Genomic DNA, 27,769 nt, shown 5'->3' on the forward strand with positions numbered 1-27,769 from the left:
GTGATATTTCTGGATTAAAGGGCACAGCAAAGCCCTGATTTATAGATTTGGGGCTCTGGCATATGCTAAATAATGATACCTATTTTTGTTTTAGAGAAAGTAAAAAAGAAACCTTCAGTATAAAATACATAAAATATCCATCAAAAGTCAGTTCCTCAGCCTTCGCCTTTAGTGTAAGTTTCAAAAACTCGCAATATATTGTCAGGTGTTAGGAGTCAGGGGTCACCTCATTGGTGCAAAAAATGCTAGAAATACACAGAGTACGTTGTGAATGCAGACGTAAATTTCATCCTGGCTTAGCTGTTTGAGTTGAAGGTGGAATCAGCTAGTCCCCGTGGAGGTAGAGTGACCACAGGTCCCAGTTTGCCTTTTCACTCCCACTTCGCATCTGCTGTGCCCGGTGTCATCATACCTACCACCCCCCCCGCAACTCCTTTAACTCACATTTTTTTTTTTTTTTTCCTGTTCGGACAATAAATTATATGGTCATTCTAAAGACGCATCCTTGATTTTAAGAAGCACATTTTGATAGGGCAAGGATAATCAATGCATGGCATAAGTATCACTAATCTATTTTTCTTTTTGAGCTTGTGGGAGATACCACAACTGAATCAGAGTTTCTTTCTCTGATATAAGCACTGACCTGAGAATTCTCCCCAACACAGTCCTATGGAGACATACTGCTGTCTGATTACAACTGGACCATACAATGCAACGCATTTGCCAAGGCGTGTAGGTGATACTGTTGGACCCTAGCATCGGCGAAGATGCTGTGTAATGCCCAGTGCTTATTCTCAACCATCTTGAGTGGGCCTTCTGGGAAGAATGCCTGCACTTGTTAGACAGGGCAAGAGGGAAGCCTTCCCCCTCGGCAGCTTTTACCTCCCACACCCTCTACTGCATCCCTCTTCTCACCCACCTTCCAGACTCTGGCTCATCTTAGTTGTGTTTCTAGATCACACAGTTGAAACTCCAAGAGAAGCGGAGGCTATTTGGACCTAAAGAAAACATTAAATACATAATTAATTAATTCTGGGTCTGCTTTGAGCCAAGTGATTAGAAGTAATTTTCCATTTTCTTTCATGCTGTTTTCATGCAGAACCTTCTGACTTCCCCTGCCTCTTTTTCTTTTCTTTGTAGGTTTCAAGACAACAGATGAATTGTGAAAGAGAGCAGCTAAGGGTAGGTGTGTCTGCTTGTAAAATACTTCCTGGTTCTCGTTTCTGTGTGATAAGCAAAAATTTCCCTGTCTCTCCCCAGACGCAGGGTTCTAAATAGCATAGCGGGCTTCATCTTAAGACTGGTTGAGTTGAAAATATTTATCCCAGCTAATTTAGTATTGATTGAGCTGGTAAATACAGTATATCTTCTTTTGAAGTGCCATTATAGTAGATATGGATTTTTTGATTTAGATTCAGCAATAAATACTTCTCTTCTGGAATTTGTTTGACATCATTGTACTCTTTTTATGTACGACACGAGGTCTAAGTAATAACAAAGGTCAGAAGGATGCCTTGCTGCTTTCTTAATGTGAGTACCAGGCTCTTTGCTGAGTGGCTCAAATGCTCTCTTGCTGTTAACTGAGCTGGGTGATCCACTAGTAAGTCAAGGGCATTTTCTAGGAGAATTTGAGTCCTTCACAGACCTCTTAGTTTTAGTGGCATTTGTGTATCTAGGGGAAGGAGACAGAATTTTAAACCTCACGTGTTATTTACCTTCCTAAAACCAAAACTTTCTCAGTGCTGAAGTACATTAGATGTAAACAGTGTTGCCTAGATGAGGAGAGACCCGTTTGCTTATAACTGCAGCTTGGTGCCTTCATTCTGCTGTGAAGGTGTCACGGTTGGTTGAGATCCTTCTTGGCATGGACATGGTATTTTAAGAAATATCCGGATTGCCTCCCCGCCGCCGCCGCCATTTGTATTTTTTTAAAAAAAGCATCATGTTTTGGATGGATAAATGTGAAGTCATAACTGGCCTGCCTTTAATGTCACTGATGGAAATTGGCAATTTTTACCGGACAGGGTGCCTTATAGTCGCGTCTCCACGTTGTTATAAAAAACTAAAGGATTCTGCTACTTTTAAAATCCTAACAGCCAGGTTTGGGGTTGAGGGACCCTTGTGCTCAAAGAGATTTAATACATCCGCATAGTTTATTAAACCTTTCTAATATCATTTATGCACTGCCTTGTAACTTTTCAGAGCCTTTACTTCATGCCAGTCTCGAGATGACAGTGATTTGCAGATTATTTCCATTTTCCAATGGCTTTTGGCATCAGGTGTGTTAAATCCTTATGTAAAACAAACAACAAAATCTAGTTGTGCGGAACCGAGAACTAGTGGGTTGAGGCTTCCTTCTTCTTTTATGCATATGCATTGTATGTGGTATCCCGGCACGGCCCTCTCTCATCTCTCCCCACTTCACTCCTAAGTACCTGTGCCTGCATTAGTTGTGACTCCTTCATGAAATAGCCTTCAAGATGTTTTAAGCTTTCCTGAGGTCTCTTATTGCTTTTCCCTGCAGTCTGAATTACTGGTTCATCCTAGTAAATAATGTATTGCAACTTCAGATTTCTCTTCCTGTTTGGAAGGGGAAGATGTGGCCAGAACTAGGTCAGAGCTAGATAAAGAGGAATGCGTGCTGTTTGTCTCCAGAAGGTCCTGATACATTCCTCAGAATTAAGATAAAATTGAAATCTCTATGGCAAATGAGACTCACCTGGCAAATTAAGGACACGGGAGGTAATGAAGTGCTTGTGTGCAGTCTGAGGGGTTTATTATTTCACACTGATGGGGACATTGTCAACAGGGGTGTGGTTTAGGAACGAGAATGGACCCCCCCCCACTCTGATAAGTAAATTCAAGCTGTGATTTGATACAGTGCGTCATATAGTTTAACGTGATTTGATACGATGGGTCATATAGTTTAACGTGGGGCTTCAATAGTCCGTATAAGACCATCCCTAATATCATGGGCTGTAGCTTTGTTGTTGCTGTTGTAGCCTGTTTTTACATTTTAAAGTAATTTATGTTTTGAATCGATAGATACATTTCAATCGATGGAATACACATTTATGTGGTTCGAAATTTAAATGATGCCCAAGGGAATGCAGTGAAGATTTCCCTTCCTATTTGAATCTTAGGCATCCAGTTCCCTCCTGGGAGACACCCAACATTATTAGACTCTGGCTCATCTTTGACAGCTGTGTCTCACCTATGGATATTTTCACCATCTTCTCCTTTTCAGTTTTCTTTCTCTTTCTTTTTCTCCCTACCCGGTCCCTCCCCTCCTTTTATTCCTGTCTTGTGTTTATTCTCTGCCCTCCTACTCCCTGAAAAAAAAACTTCCTTGATGAAGGTGATGGCTTTTATTTTATTTTTTTTAGGGAGACACACTTTTTGGGAGTTCCCAAAGAAATCTGGTTCTCATCTGAAATACCTGGCTATTTCAATGAAATGCACTATTCTTTTTTTTTTCTTAGAAAAAGAGACAGTGGGAGAAAAATAGATAGCTGTTTACTTACTAACATCGTTGAAGAGTGTCCGCCTGCCAGGCACACTTCTTAAAACATGTTTTAAATACAGCAGACTGCGTTTCCAGATTTGCTCTCCAGGATGGTTGGACCACGACCATGTTGCCAAGTTTATATTCCTTCACATTCTGTTATGTTGTCAGATTTCAGGGAGACGAGTGGATGGCTATACAATGGACCCCTTTTTCTTGGCCTCCTGGAAACAGCAGATAAGGCAGAAAGATACAGCTGCTCATGCATGTTTTACGCGTGTGGACACGTGTAGGGATTGGCGCATCCAAAACCCTCTCCTTCTGCTCTGCTTCTTTTTCTCACAAATTCTAAATTAATTTTTCCAAAATGGACACTGTGAGGTACTTATTCTAAAAGATATTACAAAGTCTTAAAAATATTCTCTGCCTAGTTCATTTTAGGAAATGCAGTGTTAAAGAAAGTCAAACTTACTTAATTGCAGTACTTCTCAGAGCCTTTAATATACAAAAATGAAAAACGGAGAGATGGCAGTAATACACAATTTTTTGCAAACTCATCTGATCACAGAACATTTGGGGGTGCAGAACACACCCTGAGAAACACTTTGAAAATTATATCAGTTTTTTTTTTTTCAGTTAGAATGTTACTGTCTACAAGTTATAGAAAAGCTAAGCATTATTTAAAAGGTAAAAATATTTGATCACCTCCTAGTTTCAGGGTTGATTCAGTGGATTTGGGGTATCAGGCAGTGGTTTGGAATCTTTGTGCCTCTCTTGGCCTTTCTTTCCTTCTTCCAAGAGGAAGAAGAAGCATCACTTGTTCACAAGACAACATTCTAATCAGGAGGGAAAGGGAAGAGGAGGATTTTCCTCAGAGCTTTTGTGTTTGATTGGAGGAAAATCATTCCCAGAAGCCTTCTCTGCAGACATTCTCTTTCATCTCATTGGCCAATCTCTACACCAGTCACTACCAGAGTGACCTGGGATCTTAGTTATTGGCCACAGCAACCATGATCCATCCCCAGGGACAGGTACATTGTCACCAGAAGAAAATAGGGTTTGCTTAAACAGGAGGAAAAGGAGAATGTCTTTGGTGGAGTTTCCCAATAGAGTCGGCTATGAAAGGAATCCACATGGGTCCTGTGTGTCACTCATGGTGTTGGTTTCCTGCCAACTCCTTTAATTGCTCCCTTTCGTCCACATAGAAGACTGCAGGGACCACATATACAGCCTCAGCAAGTGCCTCAACTCTGGCTGGTGGAATCTGAAATAGATGCTTTCTCTGCCAACTTCGTTTCCCAGGGATCACCTCTCCCCATCCTAACCGACTTTTCTATCCAGCTTGGCACGCTCTTTGTATTTTGCCTTATGTTCTTTGGAACCATCCTGGATGCCATTTTTGCTAATTTTCCCTTAGCATCAGGTATCGGCCGCAGACAGAAGACTTCACTCTAGGACCTGGCTCAGCCCCAGAGATACCACCGTCCATGAGCTTTCTGGCCCCTACTCGTCCCAAGAGAAGGGCACCAGCCAGTCACTCCTAATGATGACTCACCCTTCTCAGAAGACTATTGGAATTATTCATGTTGCCAATGAGCAAACGACAGAATGGAAAACCTCTTCATTCCTCCATCCTAATTTTGTCAATCTAGAGTAGGCTAAGCCTTCTTCTAGCTTATATTTCAAAATGTTGCTGGATTCCCTTGGGGAGATGGTCCACAAGAGCTCACCACGAAATCTGTACGTTAGAAGTGCTCCTGACACTATGGGCTGCATCTACCAGCTTGTCCCAGGGTTGCTGCCACTTGCTGCCAACCATGCCAGCTGTGCAGTTAGCATAACCCACCATCAACATTTACCTCTCCGGCACCTGAAACCAACAGATGGACAAATAAACAACTAAGAGAGAAATCACGTGACCTGAGTACTTGTCTGTCTCCCTCATCAGTCTCCCAACTGGAAAGATTGTATGGTCGTAGGGCAAGAGATCAAATGATCACTTTTATTTGCATTCATATAAAATATTTGGTTACAAAGGGATCTTGTGTGCTGTGGCTATCAGATGTTGGATTTGGGCGCTGCTTAACAAATTTTTTTTTTTTAAATAAACTTATTTATTTATTTATTTATTATTTTTGGCTGTGTTGGGTCTTCGTTTCTGTGCGAGGGCTTTCTCTAGTTGTGGCAAGTGGGGGCCACTCTTCATCGCGGTGCGCGGGCCTCTCACTATCACGGCCTCTCTTGTTGCGGAGCACAGGCTCCAGACGCGCAGGCTCAGCAGCTGTGGCTCACGGGCCCAGTTGCTCCGCGGCACACGAGATCCTCCCAGACCAGGACTCGAACCCGTGTCCCCTGCATTGGCAGGCAGACTCTCAACCACTGCGCCACCAGGGAAGCCCTGTTTAACAAATTTGGTCAGAGCACTACCAAGTAGGCAAAGGCTTGGCTCCCAGGTGTGTCAGAATCTGTCTGTGGACCGAAATCCTTACCAGTAATATGGCAGATGGATACCGTAAGAGGCAGCATAGTGTGAGGAGCGCTTAGGGGTGGTCTAGCAGCTCTGGTTATGGACTTAGGTTTGTGTCTCTCAAGGCTTGGGTTCCCCTATGTGCAGAATGGGGAGACTTTCTCAGAGGATTGTTGATTGGATTAAATGACTTGCGTAAAGTACTTCCCAAAAAAAGCCTATGCCTCATCATCAGCAACGTTCTCGGTTGTTGATATGGCACTCTCCCCAGTGGTTCTCATTCCTCTTCCCACTAGGAAGAGCAGGCCAGAAAATACAGACCATCAGGGTCTATCTGTCCCCACCCCTACCCACACACTAAAAAATAATTCAGAGGGCAGTTTCCATAGTTGATGGTGTGATGGTGTCTTCGGAAGAAAACTGCCTCTCACTTGGTTAGCAAATGATAGAGACCGATTTGGGCTAGCCTAAGCAGAAAAGTCACACAGCCAGGTCTCTCAAGGACCAGAGCTTAGAATCTGAAAGCTGTTGGAACTCAGGCAGCTTTTTCCTACCTTTTCTCTTTGTTTATCCCTGTGGGTCCACCCTGTTCTGTTTTGCTTTTTAAAGGCTCTCTTTGCCTTCTTTATGCACATGGCACTTTCCAGCCCCTAAGATTTATGCTGCATTCATTCCCGCAGGAATAGGGACTAAGTGTTAATGAATCCTGATTACAGATTCCCTGGAAAAGGATGCTGATGGGCCCAACCTTGGGTCAGTTGCTCACTCTGGTCCGATCAGCTATGTTAAGGGAAGCAGTATAAATAAACCTAGTCACTCAGAGCCAACTATTGGGGGAGGACTGGATAATCAGAGAAAGAGAGCTATTGCCAGCAAGAAAATATCCCCAAGGATGTCCACTATACTCTCCAAACTTGGAGACCAGAGCTGAGCAAAGGATCCTGGAATATGGGTGTGCTACATCCCACTTGTAGCTCAGCGTTTCCCAAAGTGCAAGACACCTAGCCGGTGTGATACAGCCTCCAGGTGGTGAACATCAAGTCAATAGGAAAGGGTGAATCACTTAGAAAGTTAGTCCCTTTTTAATTCTCTCACGATCCTTTTTATGTCAATGAGAAACTCTCAGTTTAAATGAAAGTATCTTTAACAAGTCTCTACCAATTTCTAAGCTCTCTTTTTAACAGAAATGGAGCGTGCCTCAGGCTTAAAGCCTGCAGCAGCCAAAGCATCTATCTAGACTTTAAAAACACTGTTTGCAAAATATAGTAGTTAAGAAGTAGGGGCCTGGAGCTAGGCCTACTGAGATAAAAATCTAGACTCTGCAATTTAGTACTTGTGCACGTTACTTAAATCTTCTGTGCCTCCAATTCCTCCCTTTTTAATGGAGATATTAACTGCACGCATTTAATAAGTTGTGTGTGTGTGTATGTGTGTGCAAGCAAACAACAATTAAAATAATGAATGCATATGAGGTGCATTAGTGTCTTAGAACAGTGTCTGGTATAGAAAAGGTTCTTAATAATTGTTAGGTATTAATTTTTTTCCATTAACTTATGACTACTGATACTGGTCTTCCGTTTGCAGTGGCAACACGAAGTTTCCTCAGCAAGTACATCTATTTAGGTTAAAAATGAGTTGCTTTAAAGATAAATATTAACTACATAATGTTACAGATTGCCTGCAGTTATGACAAAAACATGACACTGGAATGCAAATGACTGAAGTTTTAGAAACACTGAAATTATGGTGCCAGCCTTGTGAAAGACGTTGTAGAGCAGATCTGTATTATCAATATTTAATTTGCCAGTTAGAAGCAAGTTTCTCATTTCTGCTAGGTACAAGAGTGGTATGGATTGCAGAATGCAAATTGCTAATGATCCTCTTGGCTTAAACCCATTGCCTTCATCTGGGTATCTGAAAATGAAACTTCCCAACCACCTGGGAAAGTGAGCTATCAGAATCAGAGATACCTTTCCCCTGCCTCTCTTCCCCCCACCCTTATAAAGCCCAGCCCTTCCTCAATGGATCTTAGGACAACAGGGAAGGAAATGTTAGCCCCCTACTCCTTGATATGACCTCACAAGATTCATGGTCTTTGTATTACAGTTTTAGGTTGGCACATTGTAAGAGTGCCTGCTTCCATTCAGTTATTTATTTGAGAAGTGTTTTTTGATCACAGACCATATGCCCATCACTGTGCCAAGGAGTGGAGACAGAATGGTATACCAAAACCTGCCCTGTTCCCATTCTCCTAAACTTTACAGGCTAGTGGAGAAGATAAGCATTTGTCAAATAACCATGACAAACTGGTACATGGGAAACTGGTAAATTCCTGAAATGAGAGATGCTTTGTAAAGGGACATGGATGGAAAAAACTTACCTAATCGTCCTCCACTTATCAAACCTGCCAGATTAACACACACCATCCATTCCCTTTATAAAACATATTGACAGATGCCTGGGCATCCTGTGAAGTGACTGCTTTGTGCAAACTTACCTTTCTCTTCACTCGTCAAGGTGTCTGCTTGCCAAGAGTCAGTTGTATTTATTCCCAGACCTGCTTCTGCCAGCTGTACTTGTTATTGTAATTACATTATTTAGTGGAATATTATGTAAACTGGTGAAAAATGAGTACAATAAGAAAAAGAGCTGTTTCTCTGAAAACTAAGTTAATGCTTTGGAAACACTCGGTGAAAACAAGGCTCAAAAATTTTTTGGATTAGCTGTGAGTGAGAGGACGGTAACATGTTAATGGAAAAAGAACCCTCAGAAATCCAGAGAGATTCTGCACTCAGAATCTTTCAGATGCATCTTGGAATTCTTCCTCTACATTAAACAAAACCAAAACTGATAGTATAGATCAGAGGTTGGCAAACTTTTTCTGTAAAGGGCCAGATAATGACTATTTTAGGCTCCACAGCCATGTAGTTTCTACTTCAACTGTTCAACATTGCCTTTGTTGCACTTAAACAGCCATAGACAAAATGAATGTGCAAGGCTGTGTTCCGATAAGACTTTATTTATAAGAACAAGTGGTGGGCCAGGTTTGGCCCCTGGCCCACAGTTGGCTGACTTCTACTGGAGACTGTGAAAAGTGGATGAAGTTTGTGTGGGAAAGATGATGAGGAATTTCGATCAACACTCAAAGAAAAGGCCTTAGACTCACATCAAAGATCAACAAATTAATGCACACTAATATATTTTACATTAAAGAGAAAGATTTAAGAAACCTCCGTATCACTTTAAAAGTGATTCCTTCCTTTCAGAGGCTTCCAATGAACTACCTTGTCGTATTCCCAAGTGAGATGGCTTCTACAGTATAGAGAGCTGATATAAGGCCTTGAAACACAAAATAAAATTATGCTTATTTTTATGTGTCAACCCATCAGTATAGAACAGAAGAACAAATTTATCCTTTTTCTCAGGATCCCCCAGCAAGTAAGTTCTAGAACTCCACGTTGAAGGTGACATTGTCCGTGTATATATCAGGGGGCTTATTCTCTGCAGACTGTTGTTCAGCTGCTCCAGAATATTCTCTTTTCTTCAGAAATATCTAGTAACTTGTCTAGATTGTCTGTCTTCAGAACCAGTTCTCTGGAGGCATGAACATTGTCCTCTGTGTTAATATCACAAAAACTCTGCTAAAGTCAGGCTTTGGTCATTCGCAAAATTTTGCTGAATACTCAGGAAGTAACAGAAATCCACTGTGCGTGGTACTTAGAGGACTCGCCATCAACACCCCTGCCCAGTTCTTTGCAGGTACCATGTACATTCGGGCGTACACACACAAGACAAAAAACGAAAAAATAAAAAGAGATTGATGCCTGCTTTAATCTTACAAAACTAATGGTCCCATCTTAGTGATTTTCCCCAACCAACCAAAGGGAATTTATGCCAAAGTAGTTAGCTTTCTACTTACAGAATCAACAGAAACTCAGACCACCAGAAAAATCTCTAAGGGCAGCTTCCCTACTAAACTAAGAAACTCATAAATACATTAAAAAATGTTTAAAAGAATGTCTTTACAAGACCTTGCATTGCACACTCTTCCTTACAGATCTCATGGGTTGCCCAACATTCACAAGGCCATTAATGGATGAGCTCGAAGGGAATGGATCATGAAACCAGCCGACTAGTTAACAGATATTAATTCCCCCAACTTCATCGTGCAGCATGGTTACATAAAGAGATGTACAGGTAGCCCTCCCTACATCTTAGATGCTGGATCCTGGAACTCACGTGCATGCTAATCCATCTGTCCTCCTTTGCGTCTCCCCAGGCATTTCAATGCTTCCTCTGGGGAAGACTCCAAAGTTATTGCATTTAGGACACTTGGCCTAATATTTATTCTCCCTTTCCCTTGCTTTATTTTTAGCCCATTTTCCCAAGTCAGCATCCCCCTTTCCAGGGCAAATCCGTCCTATTTCTTATATTATCATTAAATTAGTATCAAACAGCTTCCAAGCAAAACTGCTAATAATGCTGACATTTCAATTTGTCATCGGCACTCCTCATTTCTATGACTGATGCCTCAGTGAGGACTTATCCTCCTGCTGTGTTCTTCTGAGATCTAAATACCATTCCAGAAGGAAAAAAAAAAAAAAAAAAAAAAGCCTTGCTAGGGAAGGGGAATGGGGCACGATGCAGATAAATAAGGCATTGTGTAGTTTCCTCTACTTGGGGGCAGAAAGAGGCAAGTTCCATTCAGACAACAAGATCTCCTACACTCCTTCATGGCCTGAGAGAGCCCCTATTCAGACTGTGCATGTTTGCAGGTACATAGCAGGTGTCGTGGACACATGCTTGTTTATTGTTGGTAGGCAGCAAACATCCCTACTCTCAGGGAGCAGCATTCTGTTGTCCTTTTGAGGTTAGTTATCTTCCCTCATGTGTTCATTCTTGGAGAGGCAATAAACAAGCCAAGGGATGTAGATACGGCCAAGGCCCATCAATGGGATTCTCTCTCCTGAGACTTTGATGTGGTCTTAGTCCATTCAGGCTGTTATAACAAAATACCATAGGCGGGGTGGCTTATCAACAACAGAAATTTATTTCTCATAAATTGTGGAGGCTGGAAGTTCGAGGACAGGGTGCCAGCATATTTGGTGAGGGGTAGACTTCTTGTTATATCCTCACATAGGGGAAGGAGCAAGGGATCTCTCTGGGGTCTCTTTTATGAGGGCACTAATCCCATTCATGGGGGCCCCACCCTCATGACCTAATCACCTTCCAAAGGCCCCACTTCCCAATACCATCACATTGGGCATTAAGATTCCAGTATATGAATTTTAGGGGAACAGGCTCATTTAAACCATGCCAGATGCTGAATGCAGTGATACACAATAGGGAAAAAAATATGATAACAAGCTGGAGTTGATTCATTTCAGTGCTGATATCCTGGGAAGACTGAATGAGGAGGTAATTCCTAGGGCTAGCCTTCTAGATCCACATTGGTTCCTCTTTTTATATTTAAGTCTGGTTATCCAGCCCTCCCTGGAGCTATCTCATATCTTTATGGTGATCTCTTTTTCTGCTGAAGTTGGTCAGATCTCATTCCTTCTGCCTGTGATCAAAGAATCTTTAGTCATACACGGGGGAAATATGCTAAACTTGGGAGAACTGCAGAGCCAAGAGTTTAGTTAAAGGTTTGTTAAAAGCGAACTCTTGTATCGTTTTTCAAAATGCTTCCCTGATGCCTCTGTGGATCGGCACTACCTTTTGGCATTGGCAGGCCAAGGGTAGGAAAGTACTGGTTTATGTCATACACAGGGCTAGATGTTTTATCTACATTTGTTCATTCTGTTGAGTCACCATGAGCCTGGGAGGCATGTCAGAGCCCTTTCCTTCTCTGCACAAGTAAGATATTCTCTCTTGCAGTCACAAGGAGTTACCCAGGCCCCTGCAGATAAAGGAGGGGTGATCTGAGGTCATTACATGTCACTTAGTTAATGCGTCTCAGAGTACACTCCAAAGGCCACCTAGAATATTAATTAAAAGTGCTATTGGGGGGAGGGATAAGTTGGGAGATTGGGACTGACATATACACACTACTATATATAAAATAGATAACTAATAAGGACCTATATAGCACAGGGAACTCTACTCAATACTCTGTAATGACCTATATGGTAAAATAATGCGAAAAAAAGAAGAGTGGATATATGTATATGTATAACTGATTCACTTTGCTATACAGCAGAAACTAAGACAACTTTATAAATCAACTATACTCCAATACAAATTTTTTTTAAAGTACCATTTTTCTCAAACTTAGTTGGTAAAACATTTTGATGTCATAGCCTCACCCTAGAGATACGAAATTATCATGTCATTATGGGCTGAATTGTGTCCACTCAAATTCATATGTTGAAGTCCCAACCTCTAGTTCCTCAGAAGGTGACAGTATTTGGAGACAGGGCCTTTAAAGAGGTATTTGAGTTAAAGTGATGTCATATGGGTGGGCCCTAATCCAATATGACTTGTGTCCTTATAAGAAGAAGAGATTAGAACACAGACACACGCAGAGGGAAGACCATATGAAGACACAGGGAGAAGATGGCCATCTTCTAGTCAAGAGAATAGGCCTCAGAAGAAACCAACCTGGCCGACACGTTGATCTCAGTCTCTTGGCCCCCAGAACTGTGAAAAAATGAATCTCTAGTGTTTAAGTCACCTAGGCTGTGGCATTGTGTTCTGGGAACCCTGGCAGATTCATACACATGTCCTGTGAGGGTCCAAGACATTACTACTAAACAAACCCCAAATGGTATAGTTGATTCTGATGTGTTTTGGTACCTCTGATCTTTGTGCCCTATTGATATGTGATTTAAAATTAGATATGAAAAAAAGCACTCTCCTGGAGAGCAAAGGTTATTTCCTAGGCTCCTAGGCTCCTTCTGTGTTACCTGAGTGTACAACACCTCAGATAGACACATCACTGCTATTCTTGATGGAAGTCTCGGATTACTGAGTAGATTCTAAAGCAACTGCAGCTTGATCTTTCATTCATATTACATTTCCCAACAGTTGGGCAAATTGCGTTGAGCTGACAGGGTAATTGGGGCCCTTGATTTTGACAGGACAGTGTCCTTCTGGCATGTGAGGAGACCAAAGCATTTGCTGCTACAGTTTGCTCCATTGTGATTTCTAATTTACAGGTGAGGTTAAGAATATAGAAAGCTTCCTGGATAGGAAAGCTTGGAGTTGTGATTTCTGAAAGCTTCTCTGCCTAAGATGCAGCGCATGCATACATGGGTATGAACACTCACAGAGTATACTGCTGAGAACAACTTAGAGATTAAATATTTTTGGCAATTTTTACAGTGTTATTCTCGATGGTTGTACACCCTTGATCTTTATTGCATTTATGGTTTGACACATTTAAGCCAAAGGCATGTTTTAGATGTCTGAATTAAACCTAGGATGGTTTTCAAGATAGCTGAGTTAAAGTTTAAGTGGTTTTGATTAACCTGGTTTTGCTTATTTGCTCCTAAATCTTCTAAAGCAGAGCCATCTCCCTTTGCATAAAGTGATTTGGGAATACAGCCCTAGGAAGCATAATTTTCTAAATAGCCAAGGGCATCACACTCAGAATATTTCCCCAAAGTTGCCTCAAACTAAAAATTTGAGACTTAGCCGTTTTCTCCCCTCAGCTACTCAGGTGGTGCAGATTGGAAAATTGGACCCTAACTATACAGACACCAAATTGATTAAGGTCAACAAAAAACAGAGTTGAAAAGACTGTGGTTGGGAGGGTTCATGAACCAGTGAGCAGGACTCAGGTCTGAATTTGGAAAGTCTTTAGGACATGTTGTCACATTTTCCTCTGGCTACATTTGCCATTAAGAGAAATGAACTCCTCATAAGCTGGCTAGCCCTTCATGGGCACATCCTCACCCTGAGCATGAAAAATGTAAGTCCCATGTGGTTTAACACACTATAGGTTCTACACAAGCTCAGCTTCTCTGCTACTATCCTAAAGCTGCCATCCTAAGAACTGTTGGTTCTTTAGCATCATAGAGCAATGGCGTTATTCTAAAAGCTTCTATTGAGCATCTGCTATATACACCACCAGGAAAGTAGCTGTCTTACCTTTAAGGCAAAATAAGTAGGTATCTTGCCTTTAAGGGCTATGCAGTCTTCTAGAAGGTATGAAATGTGGACATAAGTAATGATAAAGCAAGGCAGAAGCAAATGCTATTTGATAGGTATGAAATGAGGTGCAATGAGAGCTCAGAGGAGGACGTTATTCCTCATCCTAGATGCCGAGACTGGGACAGATCTTTTAAAGGATATCCCCCCTCCCCCAGCTTTGAAATCTTGCCTGAGTTCTGGGTTTTAATAACCAAAAGACTACTGTTTACTTCAATTTCAATTTACCTAAACATCTTAAAAACTCAATATACCCAAATCCACACTCATCATCTCTCTTTTCCACAAATATCCATCAATCTGGTCTTCTTGCTTCTTCTGTCTCCTTGTAAGAGATCCAGATTCATTTGCTGGGGCCAAAAAACCAAGGTGTCACTCTTGACTCCTACATCTTCCTCACCTCTACAACCTCCTTTAGATTTGAGATGCATACTATCTCTCAAATCTGTCAATTCCTCTCCAAATCCATTTTCACAAACATAGTTTGAGGCCACCATGATTTCTCATCTAGATTACCCCCAGAGCTTTCAAAGAAGTTGACCTGCTTTCCAGTTCTTGTTCCCTTTTAGGGTGAATATATATTTTGTGTTTCCTGGAACAGTCCCAGTTACAACTGTTGTTCTGGTGTAATTATGAAAAGTACTTCCATCCTTCCCACTAAAGTCCTGGTTTGGACAACTAATTACGATCACTCAACATTCCATTTACTCTTTTGGGCCAGGGTGACCCTTCAAAAGCTTAATTAATGCTACTCTTACTGTTTGTTTTGTCACCATGCTTATCACCTCCTTTACACTTACCTATAATCTGTAATTGTCTAATGTATTTATTTGTTTACTGATTTGTGGTCTCTCTTTCCTACAGTCCTGCTACCTTTATTTGTAATCCCCTAGAGTTCATCTTGCTTACTGCTCTGTTCTGTAATGCCTATAACATAATAGGAACTAAATAAATGTTTGAAAATACTAGTTGAACATTACTTTTTTATTATTAATGTAGTGAAAGGAGTATGAGGACCAGGACCTAATTTCACCCAAATGATAACATGTATCCCAGAGAGCTGCCCTAGGACTAAATATCATAGTGTACCAGGGGATCCTCTGATTTTGGCCATGAAACAATGATTTCTTCTGTAACAACTTTAAAACTGGGCAAAATATATGAAATACAAGTTTTCAGACATTGGGCTCTAGGTAGCATAGCGTTCTGACCCTTAAGAGAATAGATACATGTGAGATGAAACTCATGCTTGACCCAGCCCTTGGCCTGGGGGAAATATCTCAGCCATAGCTTCAGGGAAGTGGAGCCCAAGTAGAGGGCAGAAAGTTCACTGAGCTAAAGAGACAGAGAACAAGAGTTGGGAATGACAAGGTGGCTGAAATTCATGGCGCAGGACACTGGAGAGGGCAGAGCTGTGTAGGAGACAGAAGTCTCACGCCCCTCTTCCTTGGATGAAGGCTAAGCCATGTATGCGTAGGGCCAGGCTCCAAGAGACCTAGCAGAGAGGAGTAACTACGGTAATGAGGCCCGGATGGAGATATTGGGTGCTATGGGCATTCAGCTGAGACTCCAGAAAGATCATCCTTTAAGGGTAAGGAGCGTGTCTTAGAGCAGGGGTCAGCTAACTATGCCTCACAGGCCAAATCTGGCGTGTGGATTGTTTTTGCATAGCCCATGGTCTAAGAATATTTTCTAAATGTTTTTAAAGGGTTAAAAAGCAAGAATAGGTGATTGAGATTGCATGTCATCTGCAAAGCCTAAAATTTTCGTTATCTTGTCTTTTTTGAAAATGTTACCCAATCCCAGCCCTGTAGTAGGAGCCGTGCCTTAGGACTATGTACAAATCCAAAGTAGACTTGCCCCAATAAATCATAAAAATGAACTTGAAGGGGTCAAGAGCATATACCAATTATTTAAGTGCTTCCAGAAAAAAAATCTGAACTGTAATTTAAAGGAAAGAAAACATAATTCAGACACCCTAAAATGTGTCAGTTAAAATGTCCACCATAAAACAAAAACTACACTAGTTACGTGTAGAAGAGAAAAAATTGAACAATCATCTAGGTCAGGGGTTGGCAAACTACAGCCTGTGGGACAGCCACCAGCTTTTTTTTTTTTTTTTAAACATCTTTATTGGAGTATAATTGCTTTTCATTGTTGTATTAGTTTCTGCTGTATAACAAAGTGAATCAGCTATACATATACTTATATTCCCATATCCCCTCCCTCTTAACGTCTCCCTCCCACCCTCCCTATCCCACCCCTCTAGGTGGTCACAAAGCACTGAGCTGATCTCCCTGTGCTATGCGGCTGCTTCCCACTAGCTATCTGTTTTACATTTGGTAGTGTATATATGTCCATGCCACTCTCTCACTTCATCCCAGCTTACCCTTCCCCCTCCCCATGTCCTCAAGTCCATTCTCTATGTCTGCGTCCTTATTCCTGTCTTGCCCCTAGGTTCTTCAGAACCTTTTTTTTTAGATTCCATATACATGTGTTAGCGTATGGTATTTGTTTTTCTCTTTCTGACTTACTTCACTCTGTATGACAGATTCTCGGTCCATCCACCTCACTACAATAACTCAATTTCATTTCTTTTTATGGCTGAGTAATATTCCATTGTATATATGTGCCACATCTTCATTATCCATTCATCTGTTGATGGACACTTAGGTTGCTTCCATGTCCTGGCTATTGTAAATTGTGCTGCAATGAACATGGTGGTACATGTCTCTGTTTGAATTATGGTTTTCTTAGGGTATATACCCAATAGTGGGATTGCTGGGTCATATAGTAGTTCTATTTTTAGTTTTTTAAGGAACCTCCATACTGTTCTCCATAGTGGCTATATCAATTTACATTCCCACCAACAGTGCAAGAGGGTTCCCTTTTCTCCACACCCTCTCCAGCATTTATTGTTTGTAGATTATTTGATGATGGCCATTCTGACGGGTGTGAGGTGATACCTCATTGTAGTTTTGATTTGCATTTCTCTAATGATTAATGGTGTTGAGCTTCTTTTCATGTGTTTGTTGGCAATCTGTATATCTTCTTTGGAGACGTGTTTGTTTAGTTCTTCTGCCCATTTTTGGATTGGGTTGTTTGTTTTCTTGATATTGAGCTGCATGAGCTGCTTGTATATTTTGGAGATTAATTCTTTGTCAGTTGCTTCATTTGCAAATATTTTCTCCCATTCTGAGTGTTGTCTTTTCATCTTGTTTATTATTTCCTTTGCTGTGCAAAAGCTTTTCAGTTTCATTAGGTCCATTTGTTTATTTTTGGTTTTATTTCTATTTTTCTAGGAGGTGGGTCAAAAAGAATCTTGCTGTGATTTATGTCATAGAGTGTTCTGCCTATGTTTTCCTCTAAGAGTTTTATAGTGTCTGGCCTTACATTTAGGTCTTTAACCCATTTTGAGTTTATTTTTGTGTATGGTGTTAGGGAGTGTTCTAATTTCATTCTTTTACATGTAGCTGTCCAGTTTTCCCAGCACCACTTACTGAAGAGGCTGTGTTTTCTCCATTGTATATTCTTGCCCCCTTTGTCAAAGATAAGGTGACCATATGTGCATGGGTTTATCTCTGGGCTTTCTATCCTGTTCCATTGATCTATATTTCTGTTTTTGTGCCAGTACCATCCTGTCTTGATTACTGTAGCTTTGTAGTATAGTCTGAAGTCTGGGAGCCTGATTCCTCCAGCTCCGTTTTTCTTTCTCAAGATTGCTTTGGCTGTTCAGGGTCTTTTGTGTTTCCATACAAACTGTAAAATTTTTTGTTCTAGTACCATGAAAAATGCCACTGGTAGTTTGATAGGGATTGCATTGAATCTGTAGATTGCTTTGGGTAGTATAGTCATTTGCACAATGTTGATTCTTCCAATCCAAGAACATGGTATATCTCTCCATCTGTTTGTATCGTCTTTGATTTCTTTCATCAGTGTCTTATAGTTTTCTGTATGTAGGTCTTTTGTCTCCTTAGGTAGATTTAGTCCTAGGTATTTCATCGTTTTTGTTGCAGTGGTAAATGGGAGTGTTTCCTTAATTTCTCTTTCAGATTTTCCATTATTAGTGTATTAGCCAAAGCAATCAGAAAAGAAAAAGTAATGAAAGGAATCCAAATCGGAAAAGAAGAAGTAAAACTGTCATTTGCAGATGACATAATACTATACATAGAGCATCCTAAAGATGCTACCAGAAAACTACTAGAGCTAATCAATGAATTTGGTAAAGTAGCAGGATACAAAATTAATGCACAGAAATCTCTTGCATTCCTGTACAGCCACCAGCTTTTATAAATAAAGTTTCATTGGGATACAGCCATTTCTGTTTGTTTACATGTTGCCTTTGGCTACTTTTGTGCTGCAATGGTAGAGTCGAGTAGTTTTATCAGAGACCAGAAAGCCCACAGTGCATAAAATATTTATTTCTGACCCCTGATTAGGAGAAAAAATAGTCAGTAGAAAGTGACTACAAGGTGAATCAAATGTTTAGATTAGTAGACAAGTTATTCTAAGAATAACTATTATACATATTGAAGGATTTAAAGAAAAAGATGGACACTGAGTTCACTGATGGGAATCTCAGGAGTGGAGTGAAAACTATAAATAGGAACTAAATTGAATTCTAGAACTGAGCTGTATAATATCTGAACTGTAAAGAGCAGATTAGAAAATGCTGAATAAAGAAATCAGTAAACTTTAAGGTAGAATAGAATAATAGCATTGAGGAACAGAGAGAAGAAAAAATATTGAAAAAGAATTGAACAAATCCTCAGTGAGCTGTGGGAAATATCAAACATTTAAGTACATATAATTGGAGTTCCAAACAGAGGAGAGAGAGAAAATTGGACAGAAAAATATTTGAAGAATTAATGATCAAAATCTTTCCAACTATGGTGCAAACATCAACCTTTATATCCTGAGAGTATAGGAAAATAATATAAGCCATCTAAATACAAAGAAATAACATATCCAGGACATCATAAAGAAACAGCTCAAAAGCAAAGATACACAGAGTGCACCTGCTTTTGGAAAGAAGATTTCTATTTGTCTATTGTGCAATCTGAGTATAGATGACTAAGACCCATAAAGCCATCCCCCAGTGAAACATTGTGCAGACTTCTGGGAATGAAAACTGGGGAGAGGTAGAAGATGGACTCATTGATAGCAGCATAAAAGGGAAGTCAAAGAGAGAGAATTTTAGAAGAAGAGAGAAAAGGCCAAGAGATTCATCAAAATGAGGAGGGAGCATATGGCAAACTTTATGGTGGTCAAGATCTGGTGCCAACATTATTGGAAGTGTATGACTAATGGGGCTGAAGCTGGGTGGCTGATCTCACTACAGATAGATAGTCTTGTTCTGGTGTATAAGTGAAGACTGCCGTGATCTTCATATATAGGGTGTAGTTGGGACTGGCTAAAATAGTGGGAACCCTTGTAACATAACCCCTCTCTTGGACACCAGCAGTAAAAGTGCTTCATTGCTTGGTGATGACCAAGGTCTTCAAATGCTCACAGTTATTAGTTTTAGTGAACATTTCAAAAAGTGGAGCACCAAAGGTTGCCAAAGAACTCTAGAAGAGGGTCGTGAAGTGGAAAACTTTTGGCTGTTGTGTTGCTTTGGGACACTTTTCTGGCACACATAATGATTGAAAAAAAAAAAAAACTTGCCAGTATTTTAAAAATCTGGAGGTTTCACATAAATATCCAGATTTCTGGCTTCTCTTTAAAAGACAAATTTAAAAAAAATTTTTTTTAAGTACATTTTTTTTAAAATTAATTAATTAATTAATTAATTAATTTTTGGCTGTGTTGGGTCTTCGCTTCTGTGTGAGGGCTTTCTCTAGTTGTGGCAAGTGGGGGCCACTCTTCATCGCGGTGCGTGGGCCTCTCACTATCGCGGCCTCTCTTGTTGCGGAGCACAGGCTCCAGACGCGCAGGCTCAGTAGTTGTGGCTCACGGGCCCAGTCGCTCTGCGGCCTGTGGGATCTTCCCAGACCAGGGCTCGAACCCGTGTCCCCTGCATTGGCAGGCGGATTCTCAACCACTGCGCCACCAGGGAAGCCCCGACAAATTTTTAAATAAATAAAAATCCATGAACTTTTGGGCTTACATGGAAACAAGTTTTTGAAGATAAGAACCATTGCTTTATTTAGGTAACATGAATACTACAGTTTGTCATTTGCTATTTATTGTCACACATGTGCTGTTTTCATTATTTGCAGAGTTAAGTAGAAAGGAAAAATTGCCTTTACCCAAATGTTTGTTAAAAATGGAAAAATAAAACAGACCAGGAAGAATCACATGGTCTGTTAAAAATAAATAAGATATGCCAATAAACCGATGTCGTATACCCTCCCAGTTTCACTCAAATGCATCAACTGTGTGACTCCCTGCAAATACTTGAATTTCTTTAAATGTTTGCAGTAGAATGAACAACGCAGAGGGAGTGTAAACAATTCTAAATGCCACTTTCCCATTGCCAACCAAAATACTCACTTGTAACAGTTGATACATATTCTGGATTCGCCACTGTAAATTCCCATTCCAATGTCATGGTTGATAAGCCCACTTATATACCTCTCATGAGCCCCAGGGATAATGACGTAGGTCCTTGTACAGCTTAAGTAATGTCACCTCTCTTGATACCACAGAACAGGCTTCTGGTTAGTTAAACACTTACTTTCTAACAATTTGCTAACATTGCATTTCTGGAACAGCTTAGAAGTTAGCAGGTGTGGGTAGGTGGGGTGGGCGAGACATCAGTCTGATTTCTTGGCGCAGGGCCATTTTCGTGGATTAGATCCCAGAGATTTTCCTTGTGCAGACTTCTGGTGCACCTACAATTTCCTGTCCAGAAATCTCTTCAAGTTTTAGCTCTGGGGGAATGATAACTGTGAGCAAGCAGCTTCCCAGCAGCACGCGTGGTACTGCAGTCAGGCTAGTCCTCCTTCAAACAATCCATGAGGGGAGATCATGGCATTGCAGGGCAGGGTACCATCAGGTCAATAGCTGATGTTTAACTGACCCCATGTTTAACTGACCGATGTCAACGTTGCTTTGAAAATTGCAATGAGTTTTACATGATGAGTTTTCTTGAGAAAGAAAAAATGAGAATTTTAGCTTCCTAAAGGCGGCAAAGTCAGCGCATTTATTAGCATCAAGGATGCAAAGTCTCAAAGATTAACTAATCTGTGAATAACTGCGCCGTTTGTAACATCATCAACACGGACTAATGGGGAGACAGTGAAGAGAATTGCAAGTATTTTCAACCTGTCATCATATTAGTGCAAGGATCATATTCGCTACTGAGTTCCTAGGCAAATACTCAGTACCGTGTTTGTGTCTTCTTGCTATAATTTGTACCGTATTAGTAGCATCTTACCATATTAGTGACATTAAGATGTTTTTAAAGTTACAGCTCTTGGGTGGGTGGAAATGCAATGTTCTGAGGTTGTGGGAGTATTAGTCATATTAAACTTGCCCTGTTAGCAGCTTTCTCTTAAACTGATACTTCATTGAGGTTTTGATATAAACAAAATGTACTTTTGAAACGTGCTTCTAGCTACAATTTCTCCCAGTCCATTAGCCACTTTGCATCCCTTTTATGAAACTTGAGATTGTGCTTTTATTGAGGAGGCAAAGTATTTGCTCAACTCATGAATCCGAGTGGTGAGAAGGTGACCACGAGGGCTGAGTTACTCTGGCTCCCATAGTTGCAATAGTATTACCACTGTCACTGCTAAGAAAGGCAAGCATCTTTTGAGATTTTTCTGCCTGTACCTGTCTGTACCACTTAATACCTTTCCCCTGGACTCATGAAGAATGTTGGTGACTCTGCTGTTCCTGCTTTCACATCGTCATGCTATTTGGATTTCATCAGTCATAGTTTTCTTGCAGAAAAATGGGGAAGGAGCACTGACTTGTCAAAGCACCCCAGGTCCACTACACAGGGTTTTACGGTATCGCTGAAACTGCTTTAGGAATCACCTTGTGAAGTGACCTAACCCAGGTATGGTTTGGCTTTGTGACATGGCTTTTTTCTCTGTTTATAACCAACCACGTGGACATTCTTGTTAAAAAGAGCTTCAGACTCCATAGAGAGTCAGTATGTTCATTTCCTAGGGCAGCCTTAACAAAGTACCAAAACTGGGTGGCCTCAATCAACAGGTATTTGTTGTCTCACAGTTCTGGAGCTAGAAGTCAAATCAAGGTGTCAGCAGGGCCATCTTCCTCTGAAGTTTCTAGGGGAGAATCTGTCTTTGCCTCTCCTAGCTGCTGGTATAATATGTGCCCAATCTTTGGCATCCCTTGGCTTGGAGGAGATACATCACTCCAGTTGGATGACCATCTTCTTGCTATGTCTTCATGTCATTTTCCCGCTGTGCCTGTCTGTTTCTGTGTCCAAATTGTCTCTTTTGAAAAGTAACACCAGTCATATTGGATTAGGGTCCATTCTACTAACTTCTTTCTAACTTGATTATCTCTGCAAAGATCCTGTTTCTAAATAAGGTCCCATTCTGAGATACTGGGCATTGGGATCGTAAGGTATCTTTTGTGGGGAGGGGCACAATTCAACCCATCACATCAGAGTTCTCTGTCCTTGTACGTTTCTGCCACACACTGCCGCAGTCACAGCAGCAGAAGCCTTGCAGCATAAGTCTCTGCCACCTGAGATGCTTGGCTATCATTAGTCCTTAGGGAACAGGAACATCTGCCTGGGGACCCAGCTGTCTAAGTTCCAGAGAGCTTCAGACCACTCCTTGGGCAGCAGCATGCAGGGAACAGGGAGTGATCAGAATTCTAAATCATAACATTATTTATGTTGTTTATAGCAAACAAATGTATCTATAGAGAAAATGAAGAGAAATAGGGGGAAGAGATGAGAACAGGATCACATTTTTAAAATAGAGATTACATCATTTGTTTATCTGCCCAACATATGTTTCCTAAGCATCCCACAATGTGTCAAATACTAGAAATATAGAAATAAAAGGACAATGTTCACATTCAAGTGATGTCTTCAAGGAGTTCACAGGCTAGAGGGGTATCCATTGAGTTCACTTGAATATAAAAATTAATATAATGCTTATTTTTATGTTAGCATGAATCCTAACGCATGCAGTTTATTGAGCGCTTACGCTGTGCTATGTGGCATGCTCATGATTTGCCTTTTGTTATCTCATTAAGCCTTATCACAGTTCAGTGATGTGGGGATTATCTTCCCCATTTTATTACTGATGGCTAGCAGGGTTCTCTAACATACTCGAGATTGCACAGGTCAGATGGAGGACCAAACCAGACTGGCTGACTCCCCTTCCCATCTCTACACCAACACCTACGGCCAGGGGCTGCCTGTGTTCATTGGCAAAGTCCAGTATCCCTTGCCCGCTCCTACATCTGGCTCAGCCCCAACAGGACCATGCACACTGTGGGTTGTTCAGGGAAGGTATCCTAAGGAAGACCAGCATGTATTCCTAGAAGAAGCTTGGGGATGGACACTGGGGGCAGGAGGCACAATGAAAGCAGCATGCATCTGCTTCGTATGGGATGTTCTGCACAGGCGGAGCTGATTTTATACTTCGCACCCTGCATTCCATCTTGTAGCATAAGCCCCAGGCACAGAAGGAGAGATTCAGCAAAGTAGAGTCCTTCCTTGTCAAAGTCAGGTTGTAAATTCTTGGAGAATATAGAGGTGGTGTCACATCTGTTTCTCTCCCTCTGTATAAAGAAAAATAAAATGCCATTGTGAATAAGTACCTCATAAAGGCTTTTGCATTATGATGGAGAGAGAACCAGGAGGATGAGAGAGGAAAATAAACATTGCCGTGTTTGGCAGGAGGGAGATTTCTGGCGTGCTTGATGTGTTCAAACTCTTGATCTAGGTTGTGGTTTCATAGGGGTGTGTGCGTGCATGCGTGTGTGTGTATGTTGTGTGTATGAAATTGTACACTTAAGATTAGTGCACGTTATGGAATGGCAGTTGGCAAGTGTTGGAGGGAGGTGTGGGGAGTTATTGTTTAAGGGTGCAGAGTTTCAGTTTTGCAAGATGAAAATGTTCTATGCATGGATAGTGTTAATGTTTGCACAACAATGTGAATGCACTTAACGCAGCTTGACTGTACACTTAGAAAGGGTTAAAATTGTAAATTTTGTTACATACATTTTATCACAGTTTTAAAAAAATCAGTGCTCTTTACTGTATCCATGTTATACCTCAATCAAAAAATAAAGGTGAAGTAAACAAAAGATTCCATTTCCCTTTAATTTGGGGACCCACTAGAAGGGTTGCATGGATCTTTGATAATTTCATGCAGAGTGGACAGAAAATTGCAGAGATCCTGACTGAGGTATCTCAGAGGATTGTCGAACACTGGTATAAATAATTTCCCTCCAGTGCTTTGCCCACCTTCCTGTAGCTTCTTCTGCTACCTAAGTCCTCATAATCAGTAACCTGTCTTTATCCTGGCAGAACTGCCTTCACTATGATTTTGATGCCAAAGAAATGACTATTTGTGCTGAACAAATTTAACAGAGCCTTAGTCCCCAGGAAATGTGTATTTTTCTCCTTCATGTTTGTTATGAAGTTTGCAGATCACTGTTTCTCTGCTTACTTAAGCGCTCTAGCCTATTCAGAGATTCCTCAGTGACGTGCTGTCTTGATGTCCTCTTACCCTGGTCCACGTTCTCTTAGGGTGCACTCACAACTTGATCTTGTCCAGCTGCATGTCAGCATTTTGGAATTGGCTGCTGTGCAAACCATCAATGTTAGGGTATGCTTTGCATCACTACTTACACTGTGTAGTTCAACCCTCTCCATCACCACCTGGTCCAGACCAGCCTTGTTTATTGCCCGGAGGACTGCAACAAACTCCTGACTGGTCTTTGCCACTGTCAGCGGCCAGGGGGACATAAGCCATCCCTAGTTGATTCCCTCGGTGGGTGGCTTCTCATTGCTCTTGGAGCAAAACCCAAACCCCACCCTGTGATGACTGAGGCTCTGCCTTAAACTGGCTCTTTTTTAAATTTTTTATTTTATATTGGAGTATAGTTGATTTACAATGTTGTGTTAGTTTCAGGTGTACAGCAAAGTGATTCAGTTATATGTATACATATATCTATTCTTTTTCAAATTCTTTTCCCATTTAGGTTATTACAGAGTACTGAGTAGAGTTCCCTGTGCTATACAGTAGGTCCTTGTTGATTATTTTATGTATAGTAGTGTGTACATATTAATCCCAAACTCCTGATTTATCCCTCCCCACCACCTTTCCCCTTTGGCAACCATAAATTTGTTTTGTTAGTCTGTGAGTCTGTTTCTGTTTTGTAAATAAGTTCATTTGTATCATTTTTTTTTTTAGATTCCACATATAAGTGATACCATGTGATATTTGTCTTTCCCTGTCTGACTTACTTCACTTAGTATGACAATCTCTAGGTCTATCCATGTTACTGCAAATGGCATTTTTTGTTCTTTTTTATGGCTGAGTAGTATTCCATTGTATATATGTACCACATCTTCTTTATCCATTCATCAGCAGCACTATTTACAATAGCCAAGACATGCAAGCAACCTAAATGTCCATCGATAGACGAATGGATAAAGAAGATGTGATACATATTAAACTGGTCCTTGCCTTGCTCTCCAGCCTCGGCTCTTGCCTCACTGGCCTTATTAACATACAGAACGCTGGTATCCTTTCCATTCTGTTACCGCAGTTTGTGTCCTAAACCTTGGCCACTATAGCTTTGGCTGCTCCTCATGGGAAAACCAAAGGGAGGACAAGTCTGGCTTTAGAGAATTCATCGCCAAGGCTGGAAACATAAGAGCTCTGATTCCTCACTAATTATGGGAAAAGAAGTAGCAGCAGTTTTTTACATGGAAGGCGATATTTATGTGCTTATCAATTAATTTGTTCATTGATTCAGTACATATTGAGCACTTCACTACACCCATGCTCTATAGCTCAAGTTAGGAGTTGGGTAATTAAGTGCTGATTTTATTATAATTATGACTTTTAAATATTTCATAATAATTAAAAGAATCATGTCAGTGACCTTTGCCTCATTAAGATGGACTATTTGAGCAACACCTGCCTGAACAATGCAGTAATCGAACGGCCCTTATTGATTAACTCAGATATGTCTAATCATCTCCATGTCCAGGTCAGTCTTTTTTGGTGGCCTAAATATTCCTTGAAGGCACTCGAGTTTGGGATAATGCGGTAGGGATTGCTGCAGCTTCCACTGTAGGGGGAAAGTCTACGTTTGCCCATGTGGCCAGAGAGATCAAAATTGGACATGAACAAGTATGTGGTTTTCAGGGGAAGGAGAAATCATTAGATTCTTCCCATGCTATCTGGTTAATAGCGATTGTGGTTAACTGTCTCCATGGGATGCTGAAGACCCCCTCTGGAGGTCACTCCCTGACGTCCCTATGCTCTGTGGACTATCTTAGTGGAACACTGGCTTTATGGTAGGATATTGTAGCTATTACAAAACTGAAGACTTCTGGCTCAAAATGGATCAACCTACTCAGGACTTCCATTCTTGCAGATAATAGTGTCAAGCGAGGGCGCAGTAAAATCGTATAAAATAAAGGTCCCAGCACTAATTAAATTGGGTTTCTCAAGTCATTTTTCATATTCAGTTTAGTGTTTAGTAACTCGGCTTTTTAATGAAGACTTTCCTTCATAAAGTTGGAAGTCCGATGCTGCTTGTCCTATATTATCTAATATTTCATAGCGATATTCGATTTCTGTAGCAGATTAGAAACCACTTAGATAGGTCACCAGTAGCTTAATCAATATTGCTTTGAGGCCATTGCTTTGCAATTGATTAATTATGGTGTCCAGCTGATAATTGATAAATGGATTGATGATTATTTAAAAATAATTCCTCTTTGAGCATGAGAAAAAGGAGCATTAACTATATCCACCATGAAAGCAGCTCCTGGACTACCAGCCAGGTTGCAAATGGGGGGAAAATTGGTCTTGAATTGAATATTTGAGTATGTTTACTTTGTTATTAAAATGATTTAAAATGGAAGTTTTGGGGATGGCAGTAAATAGAAAATGTCAGTGTGCTCATCTCAAGCAGCAAGGTTTGAGGAATTGATTGAATAATCAATTTGGTTATGAGCAGAATTTCAAACATAGAAATAATTTGCTGACACCCCCCGAGGGGGCAGCCCACTGAATGTTCCATTCTGTCTGTTTAACCTCTGGACTCCAGAGTAGAGAAATCATAACACCTCCCAAACTTGATTTATGGGAAGCAGCTGTCTCCCGTTTGTGTCACAGTGATAAAATGTTTTACCATCTTGGGTGAATCTCATTCCTTGCAGAGGGGCCATGTGTTCAAGCAGGTGGGAGGATGAGACGGTGCAGGCTGAGAAGAGGGAGAGAAAACACAATCAGGAGAGTCCTTTATGCTAACAGAAGCTGAAAGCACAGGAGACAAATACCAGGTACCCATCCCTTGATCTCTTATAGACTATCAAGTCTAGACTGTGCATCCAACTCTCCATGGAGCAGATGTGTTTCTTTGTTAGCTTTCTTAAAGTTTGTATGAGAAATCAGCTCATTAACTCAGATGTGCAAAACATTATTTCATTCTTTATTTTGAGTCGACTTAATTTTGAATCCAGT

The 27,769-nt window shown here is 40.9% G+C and overlaps 1 protein-coding gene across 15 annotated transcripts in view; it reads left to right on the top strand.

The window, feature by feature from the left end:
* Positions 1-27,769, top strand: part of RBFOX1 (RNA binding fox-1 homolog 1) — a 2,209,300-nt gene that overhangs the window by 1,586,630 nt on the left and 594,901 nt on the right. For all 15 annotated transcript variants that reach the window (XR_009497779.1, XM_059898915.1, XM_059898899.1 and 12 more), the window contains one exon: positions 1,141-1,182. Coding sequence is in view for 14 of the 15 variants with exons in the window: in XM_059898899.1 (XP_059754882.1) it covers positions 1,141-1,182 (42 nt within the window). In the remaining variant the exon portion in view is untranslated. The remainder of the gene's footprint in view (positions 1-1,140; positions 1,183-27,769) is intronic.

Source organism: Balaenoptera ricei, chromosome 15 (assembly GCF_028023285.1).
Source record: "Balaenoptera ricei isolate mBalRic1 chromosome 15, mBalRic1.hap2, whole genome shotgun sequence".
In the NCBI taxonomy this organism is placed as follows: Eukaryota; Metazoa; Chordata; class Mammalia; order Artiodactyla; family Balaenopteridae; genus Balaenoptera; species Balaenoptera ricei.